Source organism: Equus quagga, chromosome 9 (genome assembly GCF_021613505.1).
Source record: "Equus quagga isolate Etosha38 chromosome 9, UCLA_HA_Equagga_1.0, whole genome shotgun sequence".
Taxonomy (NCBI): Eukaryota; Metazoa; Chordata; class Mammalia; order Perissodactyla; family Equidae; genus Equus; species Equus quagga.
This window is the reverse complement of record NC_060275.1, coordinates 28,597,708-28,620,513: the sequence shown is the minus strand read 5'-3', so window position 1 is coordinate 28,620,513 and position 22,806 is coordinate 28,597,708. Positions and strand designations below refer to the sequence as shown.

At 45.8% G+C, this 22,806-nt stretch overlaps 1 protein-coding gene across 1 annotated transcript in view; it reads right to left on the bottom strand.

Moving 5' to 3' along the window:
* LOXHD1 (lipoxygenase homology PLAT domains 1) overlaps positions 1–22,806 on the bottom strand; it is a 169,384-nt gene that overhangs the window by 2,777 nt on the left and 143,801 nt on the right. The window contains exons 38-40 of the mRNA XM_046672168.1: positions 12,206–12,376; positions 5,146–5,278; positions 3,677–3,835 (exon numbers count right to left, since the gene is read on the bottom strand). Of these exons, the coding sequence (XP_046528124.1) occupies positions 3,677–3,835; positions 5,146–5,278; positions 12,206–12,376 (463 nt within the window). The remainder of the gene's footprint in view (positions 1–3,676; positions 3,836–5,145; positions 5,279–12,205; positions 12,377–22,806) is intronic.

The following is a 22,806-nucleotide window of genomic DNA, read 5'->3' as shown; positions in this document are numbered from 1 at the left end:
ATCACATGCATGTTTTCTAAATGCGCTCTTTTTCTTTTCCTTTTGCTTGGCTCTCCCTCCTTTCCACTTCAGCATCCCGCCGTCACCTCAGATAACCCATGTAACAGTGGCGGGTGTATCTTGCCAAATTTCCCTCTGTTCCACCCAACCCTGTATAGACCCGCATAGACACAGACATAGACAGGACGTCAGTGTTCCCTGTACACAATGGCATCTTCCCATGTCTTGCTTTTCTCACTCAACAATACTTCCTGGGAACTGCTCCAAGTCATCTGGTACATATTTAATTCATTATTTTTAATGCCTGAAAAATATTCCCTGGTGTCGTGATAAGGAAATGTTTTCTAATAGACATAATTATAAGATCACCAGAATGTGGGACCCCAGGGCTTTGTGGAGTCAAGACTCTAGCTGTGGAAGGACACATGCCAGGCTGTTGTAGAAATGGGGGTAGGGTCATCAGCAAGAATAAAGGCAAAAGCAGAGAATAACGAACAAAAAGAAATTAAATATCTTTAAAAACATGGATGAGATGATCACACTTCTGCAAACAGTATGTGTGTGAGATATTTAAAAAACGCCAGAGAGAATGGGGTCACCAGACTCTCATGGTGGCCATCTCTGATGGGTAGGACTGTAGAGAATTTTTACTTTCTTTTGTACACTTTTTTGCATTATTTGAATTTTTATAATGATTACGTATTATATATGACATTGGGGTAAAACAATAAAGCTGTTTTTTGTTTTTAAAAAAAGAATAAGGGGCCAGCCCAGTGGTGTAGTAATTAAATTTGCACACTCTGCTTTGGCAGTGGGGGGGGTTTGTGGGTTTGGATCCTGGGTGCAGACCTACACACTGCTCATCAAGCCTTGCTGTGGCAGTGTCCTACATACGAAAGAGAGGAAGATTGGCACAGATGTTAGCTCAGTGACAATCTTCCTCAGGCAAAAAGAAGACAATTGGCAACAGATGTTAGCTCAGGGCCAATCTTCCTTACCAAAAAAACAACAAAAAAAAGAGGAATAAAAGTCTTTCTGTGTGTACTCCCATTGAAATCTTGAGGCTATTAATGGTAAAGAACTGGTCAGAAGGTAATGCACATTGCAGAAGAGGAGTCAGAACTGAAAAAGTTTGGAAGGTAAAAATTTGAGATTATTGTGTTCATAAGAGATTGAGAATAAATTCACTTGTATTCAATGGGAACTCAAATATTATGGTTAACATGGTGGTTGGAAAGGAACTGTGGATCTACATAGCATACACAGTGCTGTGTACGTGGTTTTGTAATGGCAGACTGTAAGCACCTTCTAGAACGGTGACGTATGAGTCACTGCAGTGAGGAAACATGCCTGCACAGTCCCCTTTCCAGATGGAGGCAGTATTTCTCGAGGGAGGTAGGTTCTCACCCATCAGAACCCATTGGCTTGAGACCTGCGCAGGCAGGTGGGCTGCAGAATGACTTCCGGGAGCTTCCCATGCTGGAACCCTGCCATCCTTCCTTGCCGCCAGACTCCAGAGAGCATCTAGCTCACCTCCCAAAAGGAGAAACTGAGGCACAGAGAGGTGATGGACTATTGCCTGAGGCCACACAGCTGACCATGTGACAGCTCTAGTATCCAAGATTCTGGGCTCTCTGCATCCCGTTCCCTTCGGGAAGAGCCCCCACCCCAAGGACATCCCTCCCTCCCTCTCCAGCCTAAGTGACACACTGAGGAGCAGCCACACTCTCGAGGGTGTAGGAAAAGATACTTCCCTGGGTGTGGCAGCTGCCTTGCACCAGAAGAGAAACCCTACAACTCGGCCCCAGGCCTGTGGGGTGGGAAGTTCAAGGGCTGGGCCTTCTCTTCTCCCTCCTGAGCCTGGAAGGTGCCGGGGGCGCTGAGCTCTTTGGCTTTCTCTCTCTCACAGCCAACGTTGTCAGTTTAAAGCTAACTCAAGGGGCGATCATTCTATTTTGTTATTTTATTGCATTTAGCAGTTTGTTTTGCTTATTTGGGGTTTGCGGGGGAGCAGTATCCGCAGCCGCGTTCCCTGTGGTTGGGAGGCAGCACCAGGTTGCAGAAGGGGCTCTGACCTGGCCCCGGCTTGCTGGGTGAGTCAGTAACTCTACTCACTGCTTGCGTCCCAGCTCTCAAGTCCTCACCAGTATGGCTCCTAGCAGCCGCACCCAGCAACTCCTATGGGACATATTGTGTCCCAGTTGGTTTTTTCTTTAAGAGAGCAACAAATAACATTGCAGTCCAACACGGAAGTTGCTATGGACTGAATTGTGTTCCCCCGAATTCCTATGTTGAAGGCCTAACCCTCAGTGTAATGATATTTGGAGGTGGTGCCCTCGGGAGGTAATTAGGTTTAGGTGAGGTCATAAGGGTGGGGCCCTCATGATGGGATTGGCGCCCATATAAGAAGAGGAAGAGACACCAGAGCTCCCTCTCTGCTGTGTGAGGACCCAGCAAGCCAGGAAGACAGGCTTCACCAGAACCCAACCATGCTGGCCCCCTGACCTCAGACTTCTGGCCTCCAGGACTGTGAGAAAAAATGTCTGTTGTTTGAGCCACCCAGTCTGTGGTACTTTGTTATAGAAGCCCGAGCTGGCTAAGACAGAAGTTGAGAAGTCAGAACCCTTTCCTGCCCAATTCCCAAAGGGGAGGCTTGGCCAGAGTGAGCCAACTCCACAGAGCCTGCAGGTCTCAGGTCAAGCATGGCCAGACATTGCTTTGAGAAGCTTGGGCTCCTGAAGGCTGGAGCCTGCGGCTGAGGGACCTGCCCGGGCTGGCCTGCACCTGGCTGCTGCTTCTGCCGCATGTGCTTATCGTGAAAGGTGTTGCCATGAGCAGGGCCAGCCCCGGGAAGGGGCTTGAGGGGGATGATGAGGGGCTGGCAGCGGTCCTGGGGTGGATGCCCCCGCACGCAGAACCAGGGTGGCCCTGTGAGTTGCATACCTAGGCTCCCACTCGCTCCTCTGGCCTACTCTCCCTGAGACAAGCACTGCCCTGGGCTTCCCCCTTTCTCCTCTCCTGGTTCTTTCTCAGCGTCTTTCTTGCCTTCCGGAGCCTCAGGGCTCTTTCTGGCTTCCAACGTGGTTACCAAGCGCTTTTAATTACACAAACTGATGGCTGTGAACTGTTACCCGGGTAACTAAGGCCCTTAATCCTCCAGAAATGCCCGAGTTCCCAGAAGGCCCTGGTCGGGGGAGTGCAAAGCTCCTTATCTGGGGTCCTCAGAGGCAGGTGGGCCATGGGATTACCCCCGCTGGTCTCTGGTCCCTACGCTGCCCACACGGATGGAGGGCTTTGACTATGACCATGGAAGCAGCGGGCTTCCAAGCTGGATTTCTGTGTCATTATACAGGACTGGGAGGGGAGGGGAAGGAAGGTCTCCACTGTCTGACTTTCTCAGTGTTCTTCCAAGGAAGCGTCTCTCATTCAAACACTGGAGCACCCAACCTCGTTTGTTCTAGTCCCTGTCTCTGGGGGTAGGCCTAGGGTTCAGAGAGCTCCAGAACTATACAGCTGCCTCCCCTCTTCCTGCCCCATAAGCTTCCTGAGTGAGGTGACCTTGGCCTTGAAGGGGACGCCTCCTGCACGGTGCTGTCTTGCCCGTGGTCCAGCCTCAGTCCCTCCCCACTAAGGGAGTGGCAAGTCCTGGGAGAGAGGGCAGGAGGACAGTACATACACATTGCCGTACTCCATCTCAGTGATGGTGATCGTCTTGACATGCCAGACAAGCTCTCTCTTGGGGATGAACCGGTCCTCCCTGGCAAGATGGCCCACGCAGAGGGAGGCAATGTCCCCCAGGTAGACACTGTCAAACTCAAATGTGTCTGTGGTTCCCCTGCAGAACACAAAGGTATGGCCAATGAGAGCTGCCCATGCCCACTGAAGGACATAAGCATTTATTGAGTGTCTACTGCATTCCAGGCCCTGGTCTGAGGGATAGGGATAGAATGGCAATCACAACCATTAAAGGGCCCTGCTGGCTGCCTGGTCCAAGCCCCAGTGAATGGGGACATCGGATGGAGTCAGAGGAAGGTGAGGCCCTGGATATTGGGCTGAGGAGGGTGGTGGGGTTCAGAGAGCCCAGGAAGGGGAGGAAAGGAAGAGTCCCCTGATGTGGACTTGACTTGGCAAAGTCATGGCATGGGAACAGTGGGATGCGGAGGCGCAGATGTTTTTTGGGGAAGTGCTGGCTGGGGTGGACTTTGCGTTCAGTGAGGGAAATGGCAGTGGAAAAGAAGGTGAGGGTGTGGCAGTCTGTGGTGGTCTGTAAGTGCCAATCTAAGGGGCTCAGACTTCATCCTGATGTAGAGGGAGTTTGAGTAAAAAGTATAGTGGGCTTATGGGAGAGGGAGACTTATTTAAACAGTTCTGGAAGGAGTGGGGAGATGAAGTGGGTATGGAGCAGTTCAGAGGCAGCTCTGATGTGAAGGAGGTGAGACTCCCCAGGGCGTGTCTGCCAACCAGGCGTGGTGAGCGGAGGTGCCTTTATACGAGACCCAATTTTGCTTTTCCTGTAAAGTATCTTAAAGACTCTCTCCTCCCTCCCTCCTTCTACCTAGAACTTAGTTCTATGCTGTCTTATATGATTCTTTTGCAATTTTATGGATGAATGTCTTCCTTTTCAACTAGAGCATGAGCCCCTCGTCTGCACAGACATGGGATAACGTCTGCCTTGAGCCCTGGCCTTGCTGCGTAGTGGGCTCTCTTGAATTAATTTTTGCTGTAGCTTTCCATTACCTTTTTTCAAAATTGAAATATATTTGACACATAACAATGTATACATTTAAGGTGTAAAACATGTTATTTTGGTGCATTTATCCACTGTACTAGGATTGCCATTGTAGCAATGTTAGCAACTCTATCATGTAACATAACTCTTTCTTTTTAGTGGTTGGGATAATCAAGTTTTAGTCTCTTAGAGTGGGATCTCTTTAAATGGCTGTCCCCTCCTTTCCCTCTTATCAAAATCTCCTGTTCCATCCATAGGAACTCCGACAGGATCAGCATGCAGTAGATACTCAATAAGTACATGTGATTTAAGCTCATTTGTATATTTATGGTCCCCACCAAGGGAGTTGATTCTTGGGGTCTCTCTCTTACCCACCCCACCCATCCCCATTCCCCTGTGGGCACCCCTCTTCCTACTTCCTAAAGGCCCGCTGCCTGGAAGAATTTTCCACGAGAAACTCTTTGGATCGGTTCTTCCTGCCCTCCAGGATGAGCCAGACATTCTCCCTGGTTTCGCCTCCGTTGCCTGTTTCTATGACGATCTCGTAGGCTGCAGTGGAGAAGGTGGGAGAGGGTCAGCAGAGGGGAAGCAGGGCCCACCCTCGGGGCAGGAGCTCAACGGCAGTCTCCTCCAGATCCTACATTTGATCTTAGACCACAGCCTGGAGGGGGCAGGTTAAAGTCGCCAGTCAAGGTGTTATAAATAGAACCTGCCCCTATTTGGGGGGCTAAGAGGCTCACTTTATTTATAGAAGCTCTTTGCCTGGCAAACACGGGAGCCGCTGGGAACATGGGAGCTGCTGGGAGAGAAGGACCAGCCTCAGCTGCCTCCAGGAAGCAGGAAGAGGGGATGAGCTTTCTGAGAGATGCTGGGACCTGGCTCTCAAGGGTGGAAGAGTCCTTGAGATTCAAAGCAGAGAGCATATGCAAAGAGAGGGGAGGAGAGGTGGAGCCCAGCAACACAAAAGGGAGGGAGAAGACCCAGGCAGGCGAGACTCCAGGAGAGCCTCGAATTCTCTCTCACAAGCAGTCCCACTCCCCGTCTTGGGTCTGCTCTCACTCTGTTGTCATGCTCAGCATCACAACCCTCTGGTCCCTGCAGTTTCCTCAAGCGGGTCTGCATTCATCACCCGACATTTGTTAAGTGGGCACCGAGTGTCAGGACCACCCTAGGCTCTGGGTGACGCTAGAACTCAATCTCTAGCCCTGGACACAAATGCTGACTCTACCCTAGGACAGAATGTGGCAACTTTGCAGCCAAGGGCCAAACAAAGGAGTATGGGGCAAGGGACAAATCTGGGTCCCGTCACCTCCCTCATCTCCTCGGACTTTCTCTCTGCTCACTTCAGCCCTTTTGCATCCACGCTACTCCTGGAGCACTGAGGCAGAGACTTGGGGCTCAGCCTTACTGTGCTGTTATTTTCTCTTGTCCTTATCAACTTGTACCTTTTACGGTGCTATGTAGTTTACCTATTATTTTTATTGTTTATTGTATCCCCCACCCCCGCCAAACGTGAGCTCCATGAGGGCAGGGATCTTCATTTTGCTCACTGGTAGATCCCAAGTGCCCAGAACAGTGCCTGGCACATAGGCACTCAATAGATATTTGTTGAGTGAATGAATGAATGATTGGGCTAATCACAGGAAGCTCCATGAAGGAGGCGGCATTTTCACTTGGCCTTGGAGAAGAGCCATGATTATGATCAGCAGAAAACAGAGGGATGCTCTAGGAGGAGGGAGGAGCATATGCAAAGATACTGAGGTGTGTGAGAGGCGTTTGAAGTCCTCGTGATCCAGCCTCACTCCCCAGGGACCAGGCCGGGGATGGAAGTGGCACACAGGACGATACAATAAATATTTGTCTGGAGTGCCCCATGTATATAACTCTTGAAGCAGCAAGTGAATCGTTGAGGGTTTGGGATTCTGGATCCAAAGGGTTAACTCTATTTCTGTGCCTTTATCTTAGAGCTATAATAAAGACAGTTAAAAGAAAGGATGGCAATGCCTTCAGCTCAATGTGGCAATCCCAGCCTCTCAGCAACCCTTTTGCCTTTGTGACATCTCTCAAAGAGAATCTCTGCTACCTGAAACAGGTAGAATGAATCTGGGGAAAGGGGTAAGTAGCCAACAATAGACAGATAGGGGAAGAGATCCACAGAGAGCACACAGCGCCTGAAGAAGGGAAGGTTCCATAGGCCCCAACAGATCCCAGCCTAGGAACGTGAAATAACTGGATCATGGCTGGCAACCGTAAGCCGTTGCAGAGAGGGGCACGCTCCCACTGTCATTCTGCTTTCCCAACAGAAGGTAAGGTATGTCCTGCAAACCAGACACCCAGGAATTCAAAGTGTATCCTGGAAATGGTCTTTCAGCCCTGAGAAGATGCAGGGAGTGCCAGGAACCTACATGCTTACTACGATTAACTCAAGGAGGAGATGCGAGAAATGGTGCATATGGACTGTAACCCATCCTTTGCTGATGGTCCTGTGGTCCTGAGGGTAAGGTAGAGAAGTAAGGTTTGTAAGTGAGGACATCCAGGTAGATTAGAAACTAATGTTGCTAGTCTCATTGGTCATCTTTTGAGAGGAAGTTTCAATCATCATATTTTCATCTTGCCGTCTTTCCCATTTCATCAACGGCTTGATAAAAATGTGGAAGGTGTGACTCTCAACTTTGTTGATAGGTTGCTGGGAGGGAACAGAGGAGACAGAGGAGGATCAGGGACTTGAGCGACTGGGGCAAGTAGGAGTGGCCAGCACAGTCTGCTAGGGATCAATATAAGGCTCACCCGTGGGGCCAGCACACCCCCGGATAAACCCGGCTGGAGAAAGGGGCTCAGCAACCACCTTGCAAGTCACCAGCATGAAGGGGTCACCAGCAAAGCTAGTGTGGGCTCAGGGGTCATGAATGTGGTCCAAGTGACAGAACAGGACGGGGGAGAGAAGACCACCCTTGAAATCTTGTCGGTACTCTGGGCATGGCATCTGCAGAGGGAGACGAACAAGCAATCCAGGATGTGCTGAGAAGACCCAACATCACATCATGTGAGTAGCTGCTGGATAAACAGATGATTATCTTGAGGCAAGAACCGCAGGGGCACGTGATGCTGTGGGGGAGTGCTAGGACAAGGGCAACTGGGCTTCTAGGGAGCACCTGGAACTTACTGCTCTGGATCACCTGCCCCACCTCATGTTGACAGGACTATTCTTTACTCTGTGGAGCTCCTGCCATGTGGTTTGGATGGTGCTGAGAGTCCTGAGCCTGGCTGTTCAGAATCTTCCCCTGGGAGATGCCATCTTCCCTTCCATTGAGGCTGTTAAGCTAGAAGGCTGCGGGGTTGGGGCTACCAGCAGCTATCTTCCCACAATGCAGAGAAAGAAACAGAGCTAGGAGGAAATGGCAGACAGAGACACACTGAAACTATTGGAGCCTCTGGAGACAGCCCAGTCCAAGCCAGCCCCACCTGGGACTTCCAAGTTCTGGGAACTAATACATTTCCTCTCTGCTGGAGCCAGCTTAGGTTTGGGGTTCAGACACATACAACTGAGAGTTCTGCCCACTCCTGAGGTTTTCTGTTTTACCCCATTGGAACTTCCAAAGGATGGAAGCTTCAAGAACATGAAAATGAAGACGGATTTTCTAACAGAACTGCCCAGTGAAGCAATGAGTCCTCCAGCCCTGGGGTGTTGGCCATCAAGCTGGACTGTATTTGGGCTGGAAATGTTGTAGAGAAGGCTGACTGAACAGCCTTGAAGGGCTTCCAGAGGGGGAGAATTCAAAGGGGGAGGGCTGTAAAGAGGGAAGCATTGGTCCTGCTGGAGGATGTCCCAGTGAGACCTTTGTCCTCCCAGGTGAGTGTGTGTGCATGCACGTGTACACATGAGCATACGATCCTACTGTCCAGGCCTTACCCTGGATCAATTACAACAGAATCTCTGGGAGTAGGACCCAGATGTCAGTATAAGTTAAAGATTGCCAATGGTTTTCAGCTTTGGCTGCGCACTGGCATGATCTGCAGAGGCAGATGCTTGCAGAGGGTCAGGAGCAGCTTCTGGAACTGCTAACAAGAATTGGAGGTGAAGGCAGGAAACAGGAGGCTCAAATGAGGTGGGGCAATCGATCAGTCTGGAGTAGCAGCCAGCCCCATAAAGACAAGATGTCCTGCTATGGGGCAGTGAGTCTTGGTCTAGGAATCAGGTCACTTGGGTCCTATTGGATACGAATGGGTCTTAGAGGTGTCACTTCACCATTCTGGTTTTTTGTTTTCCTTACCCATGATATGGAGTTGTGAATTTGCACCCTATCTAGCTCAAGGGCTGCCAGTGGGGCTGCGAGGACCTAATGAGAACAGAGGTGTGAAGTGCTTTCCACAAATGAAGCTCTGCTCGAGCACGAGAGGGTGTCTGTTCTTACAAGCTGAGTGCCCAGGCCCCTGGGTCACAGACACCAAAGGTAAGGGCCACAAGGGCAGGCCTCTGTTCTATTCATTGATGTGTCCCAGAACTCAGAATAGGCTGTGGCACGTACTAGATGCTCAGTAAGTATTTGCCAGATGGTTAAATAAAGGTAGCTGGCGGTTGGGATTTTTGGCTCGAGCTGTCTCCGTGGCTCTCCCCAGGATGAGCCTCCATCTGAGGACACAGCTGTGGCTGTCTGTCCCCCCATGGGTAGCTCTGCCCACTGCAGGCTCCTAGTAAAGACAGATCCATTCAGGCAGTCTCCTGGGCTCTGCGCCCATGCTCTCTCACCTCCAGTCCATACACATCCTTCCGGAACTAACGCAAGTGCCGCCTCCCTTCTGCAATCTCTCTGCCAACTCAAATCCCACAGGTCTTAGCCGCTGTTTGGCAGGAAATCTGTGAAGGAGGCTCAGTGACTATGCTCCAAACCTCACAAATGTCTCCTCCTCTGAATGCCAATGGCCTGAGGAGCGTATGTTGCTCATCTTGGCACTTGTGTAAGGGGCTTAAGCTTCTCCCTCTAACAAGATTGTGAGGATCCAAGGAAAGGATCGCATCTTCTTCCATTTACTGAACCCTAATTGTGCACCTACTGAGTCCCAAAGCCTACAGAGCTGCAGAGGGCTACAGACACAAGTGACTCTGTCTCTGACCCCTGGGAGCTTACAGTTGTGTAGGGAGACTAACACATGTGCAAAGGTTCATGCAAGTAAACTAGAGGTCACAAAGCGGTGAGCATCACTCATGGATCTAAAATCAAACTGGGAACAAACAACCCAATCAAAAAATAGGCAGAGGATCTGAACAGACATTTTCCCAAAGAAGACATACAGATGGCCAACAGGCACAAGAAAAGATAATCACTAATTATTAGGGAAATGAAAATCAAAATTACAATGAGATATCACTTCACACCCATCAGAAAGGCTATAATTAACAAGACAGGAAATAACAAGTGTTGGAGAGGATGTGGAGAAAAGGGAACTCATACACTGCTGGTGGGAATGCAAACTGGTACAGTCACTATGGAAAACAGTATGGAGATTCCTCAAAAAGTTAAGAATAGAAATACTATACGACCCAGCTATTCCACTGCTGGGTGTTTATCCAAAGAACATGAAAACACGAATGAGTAAAGATACATTCACCCCTATGTTCAGTGCAGCATTATTCACAATAGCCAAGACTTAGAAATAATCTAAGTGCCCACTGAGGGACGAATGGATAAAGAAGATGTGGTGTATATGTATATATATATACACAATGGAACACTGCTCAGCTATAAAAAAGATGAAATCTTGCCACTTGCGAGATGGACCTTGAGGGTATTATGCTAAGCGAAATAAGTCAGAAGGAGAAAGCCAAATACTGTATGATTTCATTCATAAGTAGAAGACGACAACAACAACAAACAATCAGATACAGAGAATAGATTGGTGGTTCCCAGAGGGCAAGTGGGGAGGGAGCAGGGTGAAAGGGGCGACAGGGCACATGTGTACGGTGATGGATTATAATTAGTCTTTGAGTGATGAACATGATGAGGTCTACACAGAAATTGAACTATAATGATGTACACCTGAAATGTATATAATGTGACAAACTAATGTCTCAATACAAAAATAAATAAATAAAATCAAACTGGGCACATGGTAACTCCTCAGTAAGTGCAATTACAGAAGCTGAGAGTTCACCCACTGAATTAGGGCAGGAATTCTCATTCAGTAAATTTGACAAATGGGTGCTTGGCCCTTGTTTGAATATTCCCAGGGACATCAGTGCTCACTACCTCTCAAAGCAGCTAATTTCATCATTGGGCATTTTGGATGGCATGGCGGGATGGGTGGGTGGCTTTCCACTAAAGATCCATGCTTCCCTTCCGTGGTCTACAGTGTTTGCCTGGAAGGGGCCATCCAGCCAGGGAGTAAATTTCCCAGGTGCCCTTGCATCCAGGTGGAGCCACATGACTAGTTCTCACCAATAGAAAGTGAGTCCATGTATTAAGAAGGGAGGGGAGTAAACCTTCTCCTTAGTCTCTTTTCCCTTCTGCAAGAAATGTGGTGAAAGAAAGAAAGAAAGGAAGGAAGGAAGGAAGGAAGGAAGGAAGGAAGGAAGGAAGGAAGGAAGGAAGAAAGAAAGAAAGAAAGAAAGAAAGAAAGAAAGAAAGAAAGAAAGAAAGAAAGAAATGTGGGAGCCACATGTTGGAAAGGGCAGAGACACAGATGAAAAGACCTTGAGTCCCTGAATCACGGCATGGAAGAGCTCCTACCAAACTCACACTGGACCGTTTATTATATGACCGAGAAATAAATTTTGTTGTTAAGCCATTGAGATTTGGGGGTTTATCTCTTACTGCAGCTAATGTTACCTTAATAATTAGGGTTGGAAAATACTTTCTTTACATTGGGCCCTGCCTTTGATAAGCCTTCTTTGGATCTGTTTGGCTCATACACTGGCATCTGTGTTAAAAAAAAACGCCTCCCTGGTCCTTGATGGCCATCCACCTTAGGGATCAATTACTCTTTCCCTTTAAATATCCCCTGAGGAAGGGACCAAAGGGAAAGTGGCTGATGGAGATGCTGGCTCCCCCTGCACATTCCGTTTCCAGGAAGGCTTGATTTGGCAGCTGTTGCCACAGGCATCAATTGGATGGAGTCCATGCTATAAAAATAAACCAGAGAGAGCTGCACACTAAATGTCCCAGACCAGCCCTCAGGGCAGGGTGAGCTTTTCCCCAGTGGGTTTGCCTGCTACCTAATTAGTCCCTGTGATTCAGGGCCATGAGCTGGTACCAGTATCTCAGCTGTTCCAGGTTCACCAAGCAACCGTTAGTGTGTTTGCTTGCGCACCTCCCCAATATTATTTCCTTCACTGGGCATCTGATTCCCCTCCAGCTGTAACAACCACTTAGATTTTTCCAACACAATTTCCCACCTCCCTCCTGAGCTCATTCTCACTGAACTCTGAGGATTCAGCCCAGGCATCACAGCCAGGCTGAGCCCACCAGTCTCCCCACGTACTGGTCTCCTCCAGCTCATCCTGGATCTCATTGTTGGCACAGGCAAAGTCACGGACCGTCTGTCTGTCGCCCTCACTCTTGGAGAGCCAGCAGTCACATTGGAAGCGGAAGGTCTCATCGCGGGAGTTGTCCTTCACGTCGACATAGCTCAGGTGCCAGCCAGGAAATATCCCTGTGGGAGAGAGATCCTGGTGACTGGGAGCTGAACGTGCTCTCTCTCCCCTTTCAGACTTACGCTCCCCCTGGCCCTCTGGCTGTGTGGCCCTGGACAAGTTGTCTGTCTTCTCTGGGCCTTGGTCTCCTCATTGATGAAATAAGGGTTTGGGTTAGATGATCTCTGAGGGCTCCTCCAGCCCAGCGGACATAATTCTCTTTGCAAAATCCTTAATTTAGGGTTCATGAACCCTTAGAGTATTTGTATATGAGATTTAAGCAGTCCACGGGCTCCGAGAAATCATGCTATTATTACACAAGGACATTTTACCAAGGAGAGTGCTCACAGCTTTCATCAGATTCACAATGGGGGCCTCTGACCCAAGAAATAGACCTTTTTAGGAGTTCATGAAGCTGAAGGATGAATCCTATTTCTTCCTGACACCAGCATTCACCTAGCTCACACCCATTACCCTTCCAGAATCTGTTTAGGCATCAACTCCTCCAGGAAGCCTTCCCTAATGTCCTTTCATCACCTAGTAGGCCTGCATCAGGTGTCCTCCCCCTTGCTCCCATAGCATCCTGCACCTGCCTTGGCCACGCCATGACCACACTGTTTCCTCACTGTTTACAAGTATCTCTTCCTCTGCACTGTGAGCTTTTGAGGGCAGGGAGTAGGTCTTGTCTTTATTTCCCCAGTGCCTAGCATAGCAACTGGCATGTAGTAGTTACTCAATGAATGCTTAATGAATATGTTATGACTTTGAGGACCATGGCTATTTGACAATCATAGAAGGGATCAGAAGCTGCTATTTCTTCAGAGTGTGTTGCTAAACCTGACATATCTTGGCCTAATATTGAACTTACAGCTGCTTCTGTTGTAACTGTCAGGGCTACCTTCAGAAATGTCCCCCCAAATAATAGCTATCAAGTATGAATCGACGTGCATTTGCTGTGACAGCTGCAAGTTATTTGTACCATGCACTGGTTCAGTTACCCTTCACCCTTCAACGTCCTTGAGAACTCTGAAAGCCAAAGGGCCCCATGCAGGGGGAAATCCCAGTGGTCAGACAGGTTTTGGTGATGATACTTGCTGCTCGTAATATGTCCACAAGGCAACCCCACAAGGAGGCATATATATGCTCCACTCTCACGTCTTGCCCTCTCATGCCACCTGGGGTTGTGGGGACAGTCCCATTGTCCTCACAAAAAAAGCCTTTCTATAGGATCAAATGCTGCCCAAAGCAACGACTGTAGCTCCTGCTGCTGGTCTGAAGGGTCTTATAAGCACAATGACACACACAAAAAGGGACAGACACCAGTTACCCAGACTGCAAGGGGTGGATGTTAAGGCTTGTGGGCAGGGCATACATACTGGCAGTCCTAGCATAGTTTCATCCAAGGTTTAAAAAGTACTCAGGGGGCCAGCCCTGTGGCCTAGCGGTTAGGTTTGGCCCACTCTGCTTGGGTGACCTGGGTTTGGTTTCCTGGTGCAGACCTACACCACTCGGCAGTGACCAAGCTGTGGGAGCAACCCACATACAAAATAGAGGAAGATTAGCACAGATGTTAGGTCAGGGTGAACCTTCCTCAAGCAAAAAGAAGAGAGGAGGATTGGCAAAAGATGTTAGCTCAGGGCGAATCTTCCTCAGCAAAAAAATAAATAAGCAGTATTCATATTTCTTTAAACGTAGATCTTTACTGAAGTGGAAAACAATGAGTGCTAAAACAATTAAGTTAAAATTTAAAACACCTCTGTCACGTTAAACAGTGGTGAGTTATTTTACCAATAAACTTTTTTTTTTAACTCAATAAATATTTTTCCTTTTCTGCATTAGGGGCAGTTCTGCCTGTAAGTTTGTAAATTGGTTGCCTTCCGAGGTGGTTCCTAGTAGTATTACGAAACGGATTAAACTGCTTAATAAGCCTCGATCTATTCAGTCTGGAAATGATGCACACGAGACCTACTGAAGCGGTCCTAAAAGGCCTCTAGAGTGCGCCATAGAAAGGAGGGGTAAGTGAAGAGTGAGGCAGAGAAAGAGAAGACAAATCGTTGGTGCTGGGGGAGATGTCCCAAGGGAAGACATTCTTTGCTCTCCCCTCACTCCCCACCCGGGGTGTGTGCGCATGTGTGTAAGAGAGAGAGAGATTGATTCTACTATCCAGGTCTTACCCAGATCAACTACATTAGAATCTCTGGGATGGCACCCAGGCATCAATAGTCTTTAAAGCTGCCCAGCTGATTCCAGTGTGTAGCCAAGTCTGTGAACTTGGGCCTGCATTGCTATCAGCTGGAGGGCTTGTTAAAACACAGATTACTGGGCCCTGTTCCCACGGATTCCGATTCAGTAAATTTGTAGTGGGGCTAAGAATTCCCATCTCTAACTAGTTCCCAGGTGATGCTGATGCTGGTGGTCCCAGAACCACACCTGAGAACTCCTGGCTTAATGTATGAGAACCAGAGTCACCTCTTCTGACCCCAGGATGACGGTCATTCTATGACATCATGGAAGCAACGATCAATGGGAATCAATGGAAATTTTAAGTGTGTAAGTGTGTGTGTGAGTGAAGGGGGATGACATTAACTGGAGATGTAGGTCATCATGAGATCACTTCTGTTGCTGGAACTCACAATTCACTCTGTTCTACACCCTAAGTAGCCTTCACTCATGAAATACACTCCGGGGCTCCAGGCAGGGTGGTGACAGAGGAAAGCAGGAGCTGAGGGAAGAATGGATTCTGGGCTAGCTTTAACTTTATCCATAGAAAATTCAGTGCTCCAGTGTAGGGGTCAAGACAACCGGAGAAGGAGCCTGCTTGGTCTTTCTGGTGCTCTGTAGCCGGTTGCCTCCCTTCCCACTGCATCCCCCTCTCCCCATCCTCTGAAAGCATGGCGTTGTCTCGCCCCATCCCAGTTCTCTTTTCAAGTTAGAATGTTGCAAAGAAACTCCTCCCATGGTAAAAATAAGTCTAACTCCAACCCCTTTGAAATGAAAGAAGTTTCATCCTCAGCTCTGTGCTCATTGCCGATTTAGTTGCCTTGTTTCAGAAATGATTGGCAGGGATCCTACCATGACTTTCTCCACTAAGAACCCATCAAACATGCAGCTGGAAACAGGCAGCTCTGGGCAGGCTGAGATCATATGGCTAGTTTTTGCTGGTGAAGACAACAGAGAAGTAGAGAGATCCACAGTTACAGCGTGACTCATGTGACCAGCACTAGGAGATGGTGGAGGCCCTGCCCCAACCTGTGGACCAATAGGGAACCATCTGAAACCTCCCATTAGAGAATCCATTTCTTTACACAGTCTCCTCTTTTAGAATTCTACTTTATCATAGCAAACACTCCACACTGTTTGACACCTTACCCTTTCACTCACAGTCCATCCATATCAGAACATAAATATCTGCCCCATCCTTTTTCATAGTTGCATGATATTCCACCATAAGCACATGCCAGAAATGATCTACCTTGTCTTTGTTGAAGGATAATTAGGTATTATCCAGACTTCTACTCTTATATACAATGCTATAATTATTATCCTTCTATATACAGCATAGTGATTTTTAAAATCACAAATCAGATTTTGTCACTTCTTCATAGAAACATTTCAATGGCTTCCCATCACTTTCAGAATAAAATACAAACTGCTTACTGACAACTATAAGGATTGACATGATCTGGTTCCTTTTCATTCTGATTTCATTTTATAATACTCACAATTTCACTTACTATATATTCCATTTACACTGGCCTTTTTTATACCTTGATATATGACATGCAGTCTTGCCTTTGAAACTTTGCATTTACTGTTCTGTCTGCCTGAAACAATATTCCCCAGGCTCTGAATGTGCATATTGTCATCACTGAGGTGTCAGACCAAATGTCCTGTCTTTGGCAAGGCCTTTGCTAACCACACTATTTGCAGGAGATTCCTCATCTCCCGCTACCTACCATCACATCACCATATACCCACTTCACAATCTGAAATAATTTTGTTTTTATTTCCTTGTGTGTTGTCTGTATTGTCTGTCTTCCACTGAGCTCAGGAATCTTGCCTGATCTATCCACCACTATATTCTAGTGCCTAGAACAGTGTTTGGCACATTATTCAATAAATGTTTATTGAATGCATGAGTGTGTACTATTATTAAATAAGGAAGAACAAAGATGAATGGCACCAGTGGTAAAATTTTATGAGTGAAGTGGAGAAGTGATTCAAAGCTTCACCAGGGAGCAATGGCCTGTCTTAGTAGCCTTGATTATTTTATCCCAAATGTTCCAAAGTTTACTGCAGGAAAAAGGCCTAGAAACTGAAACACTGTGGGGCCCCTATCCTTCCAGGGAAGAGATGGCAGACTCTGAATGGGAGCGAGCCTGGTTGCTGGACACCCCCTGGATTTCATCACGCCGTCTGCTGCTTGTGATTCCTCATCTGATGGAACAAAAGAGCCTGACTCTGTGTTTACATATTTAGGGCCTTCTTCATTCCGACTCCATTCACCTTGTTTCTCACCTCAATAAAGGAGAGCCCTTATGCAAATCCTATATCCCAGTGAGATGGATTATTAAGCAATATTTTGGCATTTCCTCTCTCCTCATTAATGCTCCAATCTATTCCCCCACCCAAAATTCCAAGCTATTCTCTGGACAACTTAGGCCCCACCTCCTCCATGAAGCCCTCCAAAATCCCCAGGCCCACAGAGTTTATTGTCCATCCATTCATTTGGCCATGAGCACAGATAGCTAGAGAAATCTTTGCTATTGAGGTTATGACCACACTCTTACTCTTCAATGGCGATTTTAATGTGTATGTCTGACTTCTCCAGTTAGATTTTAAGGTGTGGGAACCATGTCTTACGATATCTTGATTGCATCACAGGGATATTGACTTAGTGCTCTTCATAGAATTAATGAATTATATTTACTTTCTATAGTGAACAGTCAGTTTTTTACTCCAGCCCAAACCCTTGAAAATACTCCTTGAACAGATAGATAATTTACTTCCCCAAGAAACTTCCTTAAAAATAACCTTTGGCAAGCTAAGTGTCCATGTGGGTAAACCAAATTTCTTAAACAAGATCAATAGATGGTTTGAAGTGAGATATGGAACCATCACAGAGCCCTAGCTATAAAAGAATACAAGAATCTGGCTATCACCTTTCCACAAACACTTGATGTCATGTGTACATCACCCAAGCTAGGATGCCCAGGGCAACACTCTTGGATTTGGCAGATCTGGGTTCCATTCTCAGCAGACTCACCAAACTGAACATGTTATAATATCTCCATGCCTCAGTTTTCTCACTTGAACAATGTGGTGGGGTTAAAATAGATGACTTCTGAGGTTCTTTCTATTTCTATGAATTTACATTATCCAAAAGAAAGCATACAAATTCATCTTCTTGTAAAAGAAATTCATTTCACCAGAGTTTTCCTTTTGGAGGGAGCAAGATGAATTAGAAAATAAACACACTATGTGATAATTTGTTCAGTATTGTAGGCGCTATCTGGGTAATTGGAATTAAGGGGAAGAATTAATCATTTATCTTGATTTTCCCCTATAAACTGTATTTCATGGTAATCAAATAGCCTGGGGGACAATTTTTTTTACAGAAGAGTTCTAGCTAACAAGTGGATAAGAAATGACATAATTAGAAAATCACTGTTTGTAACCCTAATTGATCATCACTGGATGAAGCCATTAGGTGAACATTTATGGTGGAACTTAACAATGGAGTGATCAGACTGGCAGCTCCCTGGATCCACTATTCAGTGTGAGCATCAGTAAGAGCGAGACTGCTGTGATGTAATACGAAGCACACAAGTCCCATTTTAAAGTAGTCCTGATACCACCTATAAAGTATTCTTGCCAAAGAAATTGAACCTGAATCTAATCAAGCCCTTAGAGCAGAATTTCAGATTGCAAGGAATATGAGGAATAAAGAGGCAATGACATCATGAAGAGGCAGACAGACAGGTCCAGGATGTGGAAATTCTATAGATCACTGGACCCAGTTCCTTCAACAGGTCAACAGCATGCAAAAATAATGGGAGTAGGCACTGCTCTGCATTAAAGGAGAATATAGAGACATAACACCTAAACGCAGTGTGTGGACCTTGTTTGCATCCTGATTAAAAGAAAAAAGTCCAAGGACTTTTTTGTATTATCGAAGAAATGTATACATGGAGTAGAAATTGGATGACACAAACAAATCATTGTTAAGCGTGATAATGGCATTGTGATTTCATAAGAAAATGTCTATTTTAAAGAGAGGAATATACTAAATATGTTTGAGATGAAATGATATGAGTTTTAGGATTTGATTTTATATCTTCCAGCAACCAAAAAGAAATTAAGAAAATAAAAAGTAAAAAGGGTAAAGCAGGTATAACAAATCTTAATTGTTGAATCTGTGTGATGGGTATGTGAAAGTTTATTATACTATTCCCTTCAATTTTGTGAATGTTTAAACGTTTTATAAAAAAGAACCATTGGATAAAAAAAAGATGGAAAGGTAGATTCAGGGAAAGAGAATATTACTATGCTTTTAAGTTAACTAAACATTTGAAACCAGACTTATATGGTATTTGTTCAGGGAGTCACAACTTTTTTGTGAAAGACTCTCAAACGAAATATATTTGTCCTCATAAACTTCTATACAAGGAAGCATATTTTAGCTTGAATATTTTTAAACTAAATATGAAAAAATGTGGCACAGAGATAGCTTAAGGACATATTTAGCTGTCTTAGCTTGTATTAACACTTAAACTTCCATCCCTGGAAGAGAAAGTTACTATAAAGGGGAAGTTGGGCACACAACCTGAACTTCCTTCTCCCTATCTTGACCCTAGTATCCCAAACACTTGGGCTCAATGAGGTGAGGGAACTCCTCTTTTCCCTGTTGAACCTCAAGACCTACCAATGATATGGTCCTGCTTTCAGATCCAAAGTCTGGAGAGAAGGAGGCCCACTTTTCTGCCTACAAGGGGAAGAGGATCACATCAATGACCTAGAATTTTTTTAATTCCAGGAGCCATTATGAGACCAAGACAATACGATAGTCTTGGTCTATCCACGGGAGGAATCACGGAAGAGCTGGGCTCCTAAAACAGAGTAGCAGCAATGATCAATACAGTTGCAACTGCATGGAGCTGTCCACGGTGCTGAAACACCACCCTCCTCTTCAGGGTTTTTTTTGACAGTGAGGACATAGAAAAAATTGGCTGTTGGGTCTTCGCATAGAAGAAAAATGCATTAGGAAAACTAAGAAAGTCTATATATGTGCATATCAGTGTCTGGAAGTAGGGGGAGCTGGTATTGGAAAACCTAGTTATGACTCTGAGGTTCATGGCCAGGAGGCAAGTTTTGAAAATACTAAGGCACAAGGAAAAATTCTGATTCTGGAGAAACATCGGCTTCCTATGACTGAAGCAAGAAAAAACAAGGATTAGTCAGAGACAAAGACATAGGAGTATAAATAAATTCTATTAAAATATATTAAGTCCATACTATATTACAAGGCAGTGTGATAGGCATTAGGGAAAGAGCAATGAACAAGACAATGGTACTCTTGGAACTGATAGTCAAGCACAGCAGACAGACAAAAAGCATGTAGTTACAAATACGATGACTTTTCTGGGAGGGGCTCAAGTTAGGGAAGGCATAGGAAGAACTTCAGTGAGGAAATGAGGACATAAGAGAGTTTGTTTCATAAACAGGGAGATGTAATCGTAGCAGAGCGAATGGTAGGAATTAGGCCACAAGGCAGAGGTCCCAGTGGCTGGAATTTAATGACAAGCACACAGTGGGAACGGAAGTTAGTATTTGATGCTTTTTTGGCTCTATATTCCTCCTCTTTTTCCGACTTGAAGGAGTTGTTGGTTTTTGAGCCCTGCTTACCACTGAACTGCCTGCAGGGCTATGAAGACCTCAGCCACAAAAGTTAAGAGCAGTGAGTTTGGCAAGCAGATTCCCTACCTGACACCACCTTGAGAGTTTAACTCTGGAACACCTGGCCTCACTGTACTTTAAGCTGCTGCAGTTAACCCCATTGCCATTAGGCTCTCTGATCAGACTGAATTTGACTCGGTGACTTCTATCTAGTGGCCTTAAATATTTTTACATCCAGTAGCAAATTCTGAGGCAGATTCTTTGCTGCAGGGAAGTGCCTGAATTGAGGCCCTTGGAAAGTCTTTAGTATTCCCAGAAGGGCCTTCCCTACTGTGTTGGTCTCTTAGGGCTGCTGTAACAAGTTACTACAAACTTAGTGGCTTAAAACAACAGAAATTTATTCTCTCACATCCCTGGAGGCTAGACTCTGAAATCAAGGTGTCAGTAGGGCCATGATCCCTCTAAGACTCCATGGTAGAATCCGCCTGGCCAATTCCTAGCTTTAGGTGGCTCTGGCAGTCCCTGGCATTCTTTGGCTTGTAGCCACTATCTCTAGCTCCAATCTCTGCCTTTATCTTCACACGACCTTCTTCTTTGTATGTCTCTCTGTGTCCCTTCTTCTTCTTATAAAGATACAGTCATTGAATTTAGGGCCTACCCTAAATCCAGGATGATTTCATCTTGAGATCCTTAACTAATATATCAGCAAAGACCCTATTTGCAATTAAGGTCACATTCTGAGGTTCTGGGTGGATAAGAATTTGGGGGGGGGGACACTGTTCAATCCACTAAATATACCCTTGGAAAATTACAAATGCTTTCATAAGAATGTCTGATATGATGCGTCACATCTGAAGATTTCCCAAACACCTAGAGGGGAGAAAAAGACCTGCATGGAAGTCTAGGGAAGAATGGCATTCTGGAGACATCCATTTAGGATCCAGAAGCTGCTACAAGTTGACGGATAACATCAATTTACTCATTCATTCATATAATTATTAAATGCTCACCAAGTGCAGGCACTGGGAATACACAGGTGAATCAAACAAGGTACCTAAGCTTAAAAGACTCAAAGTCTGCCAACTGTAATTGGCAAGACATTTACAATTCAGCATAATGAGTGCTACAAGCAGAGGTTTGCACAGAGCAGTTTAGGAGCACAGAGTAGGGAGCATCTAGCTTCATTTGGTGTAATCCAGGAGCTTCATGAAGAATGTGATTGATAGTTAATCTGGATTTTGAAGGATGCATAAGAACTTAGCAGTGGAAGGAAATTTCAGGTGCAAAGTCATCTCTTGGGTATCCATTTGTGAATGACTGTTAGCTTGGCCCAAAAGATGTAAGTTATTTCACGCCAGGTTAAATTTAAATAAGGGCTGGCCTCAAAGTTCAGGGAGCTAGGAAAGAGAAGAGAGTGAAGAGAAGAGAAAATCTTTTGAATGGAAAATTTCATCTTAGAGATTTCTCACTGCTGCAAACTGTGTGCTGTAATACACCTTTCTCTGGAAAGATTGGAGCAGTCAGGAATAAAGACAATTCCACATTACAAAAAGGACCAGTGAGCAGCCAGGGTGAGGCTAGGTGAGAAAAGTTCCCTGACATTTTGTGTGTGTGTGTAGGGGGAATACTGAGGAGGCAATGAAGACAATTTCTGTCTAATAAACACGAATCCATAAATGACAGAAGGCTGTTCATCTCTTCCTCCTTTCTCCCTGTTACAGTGACTTAATTGTTTGGCTATATAACAAAATTTCTTATCAAGGGATTCTGGGAATTTTCTAGGGAGAAATAAACATTTTAAATATTTTGAATTGCTTTGCTATTTAAAAACAAATGGGCCTCATGTTGCCTTTATTAAATTTATGTCTGGAAAGCTATGACGTCAGGAACCAACACAATACATTTTGGGATTTCATGGCCAGTAAACAATCCTCAGCATTACAGTTCCCCAGACAGGGTCCATCTCCCCAAACACATTCCAGTTTGGAAGTAAAAGCTATGGAGGCCACTCTTTCCCCTCTTCTTTTCTTCCTCTCCCTCCTCTTCCTTCCTCTCCATAATCTAATCTCAAATGTTGCAATTCTCAGGAATCTGCTCTAGGGCATCCTTGTTTTTCTCAAGCTGCATTTCCTCCACAGGCTCTCTAATTCACTCTCATGACTTCAAAATTGCCTCTGCACTAACAACTCTTAGATAATATCTCAGATTAGCGTCTCCTCATTCATTTTCCTCCTGAGCTCCAGACCCCACTGTTACCGGACATCTCCTCTTATATGTCCCCCAGACCTTCAAATTCAACATATCAAGATGAAAAAACTCCTCCTGCATCCTCTCCATTCTTGTTCAAGTCTCTTTTCAGTCAAACCTTTAACAAGTCCTCTGCATCAAGTATTTCTCAAATCTCTTCTTTTTCTCCATTCCCCACTCTCATTATCATTGTGCAAGACATCATCGTCTCCTACCATCTCTTAATCAGTCTTTTGAAGTTTGTTTTCTTCTCCGTCTAACCTATTCTCCACAGACACTATGACAATCTTCCCCATGTGACTACCAT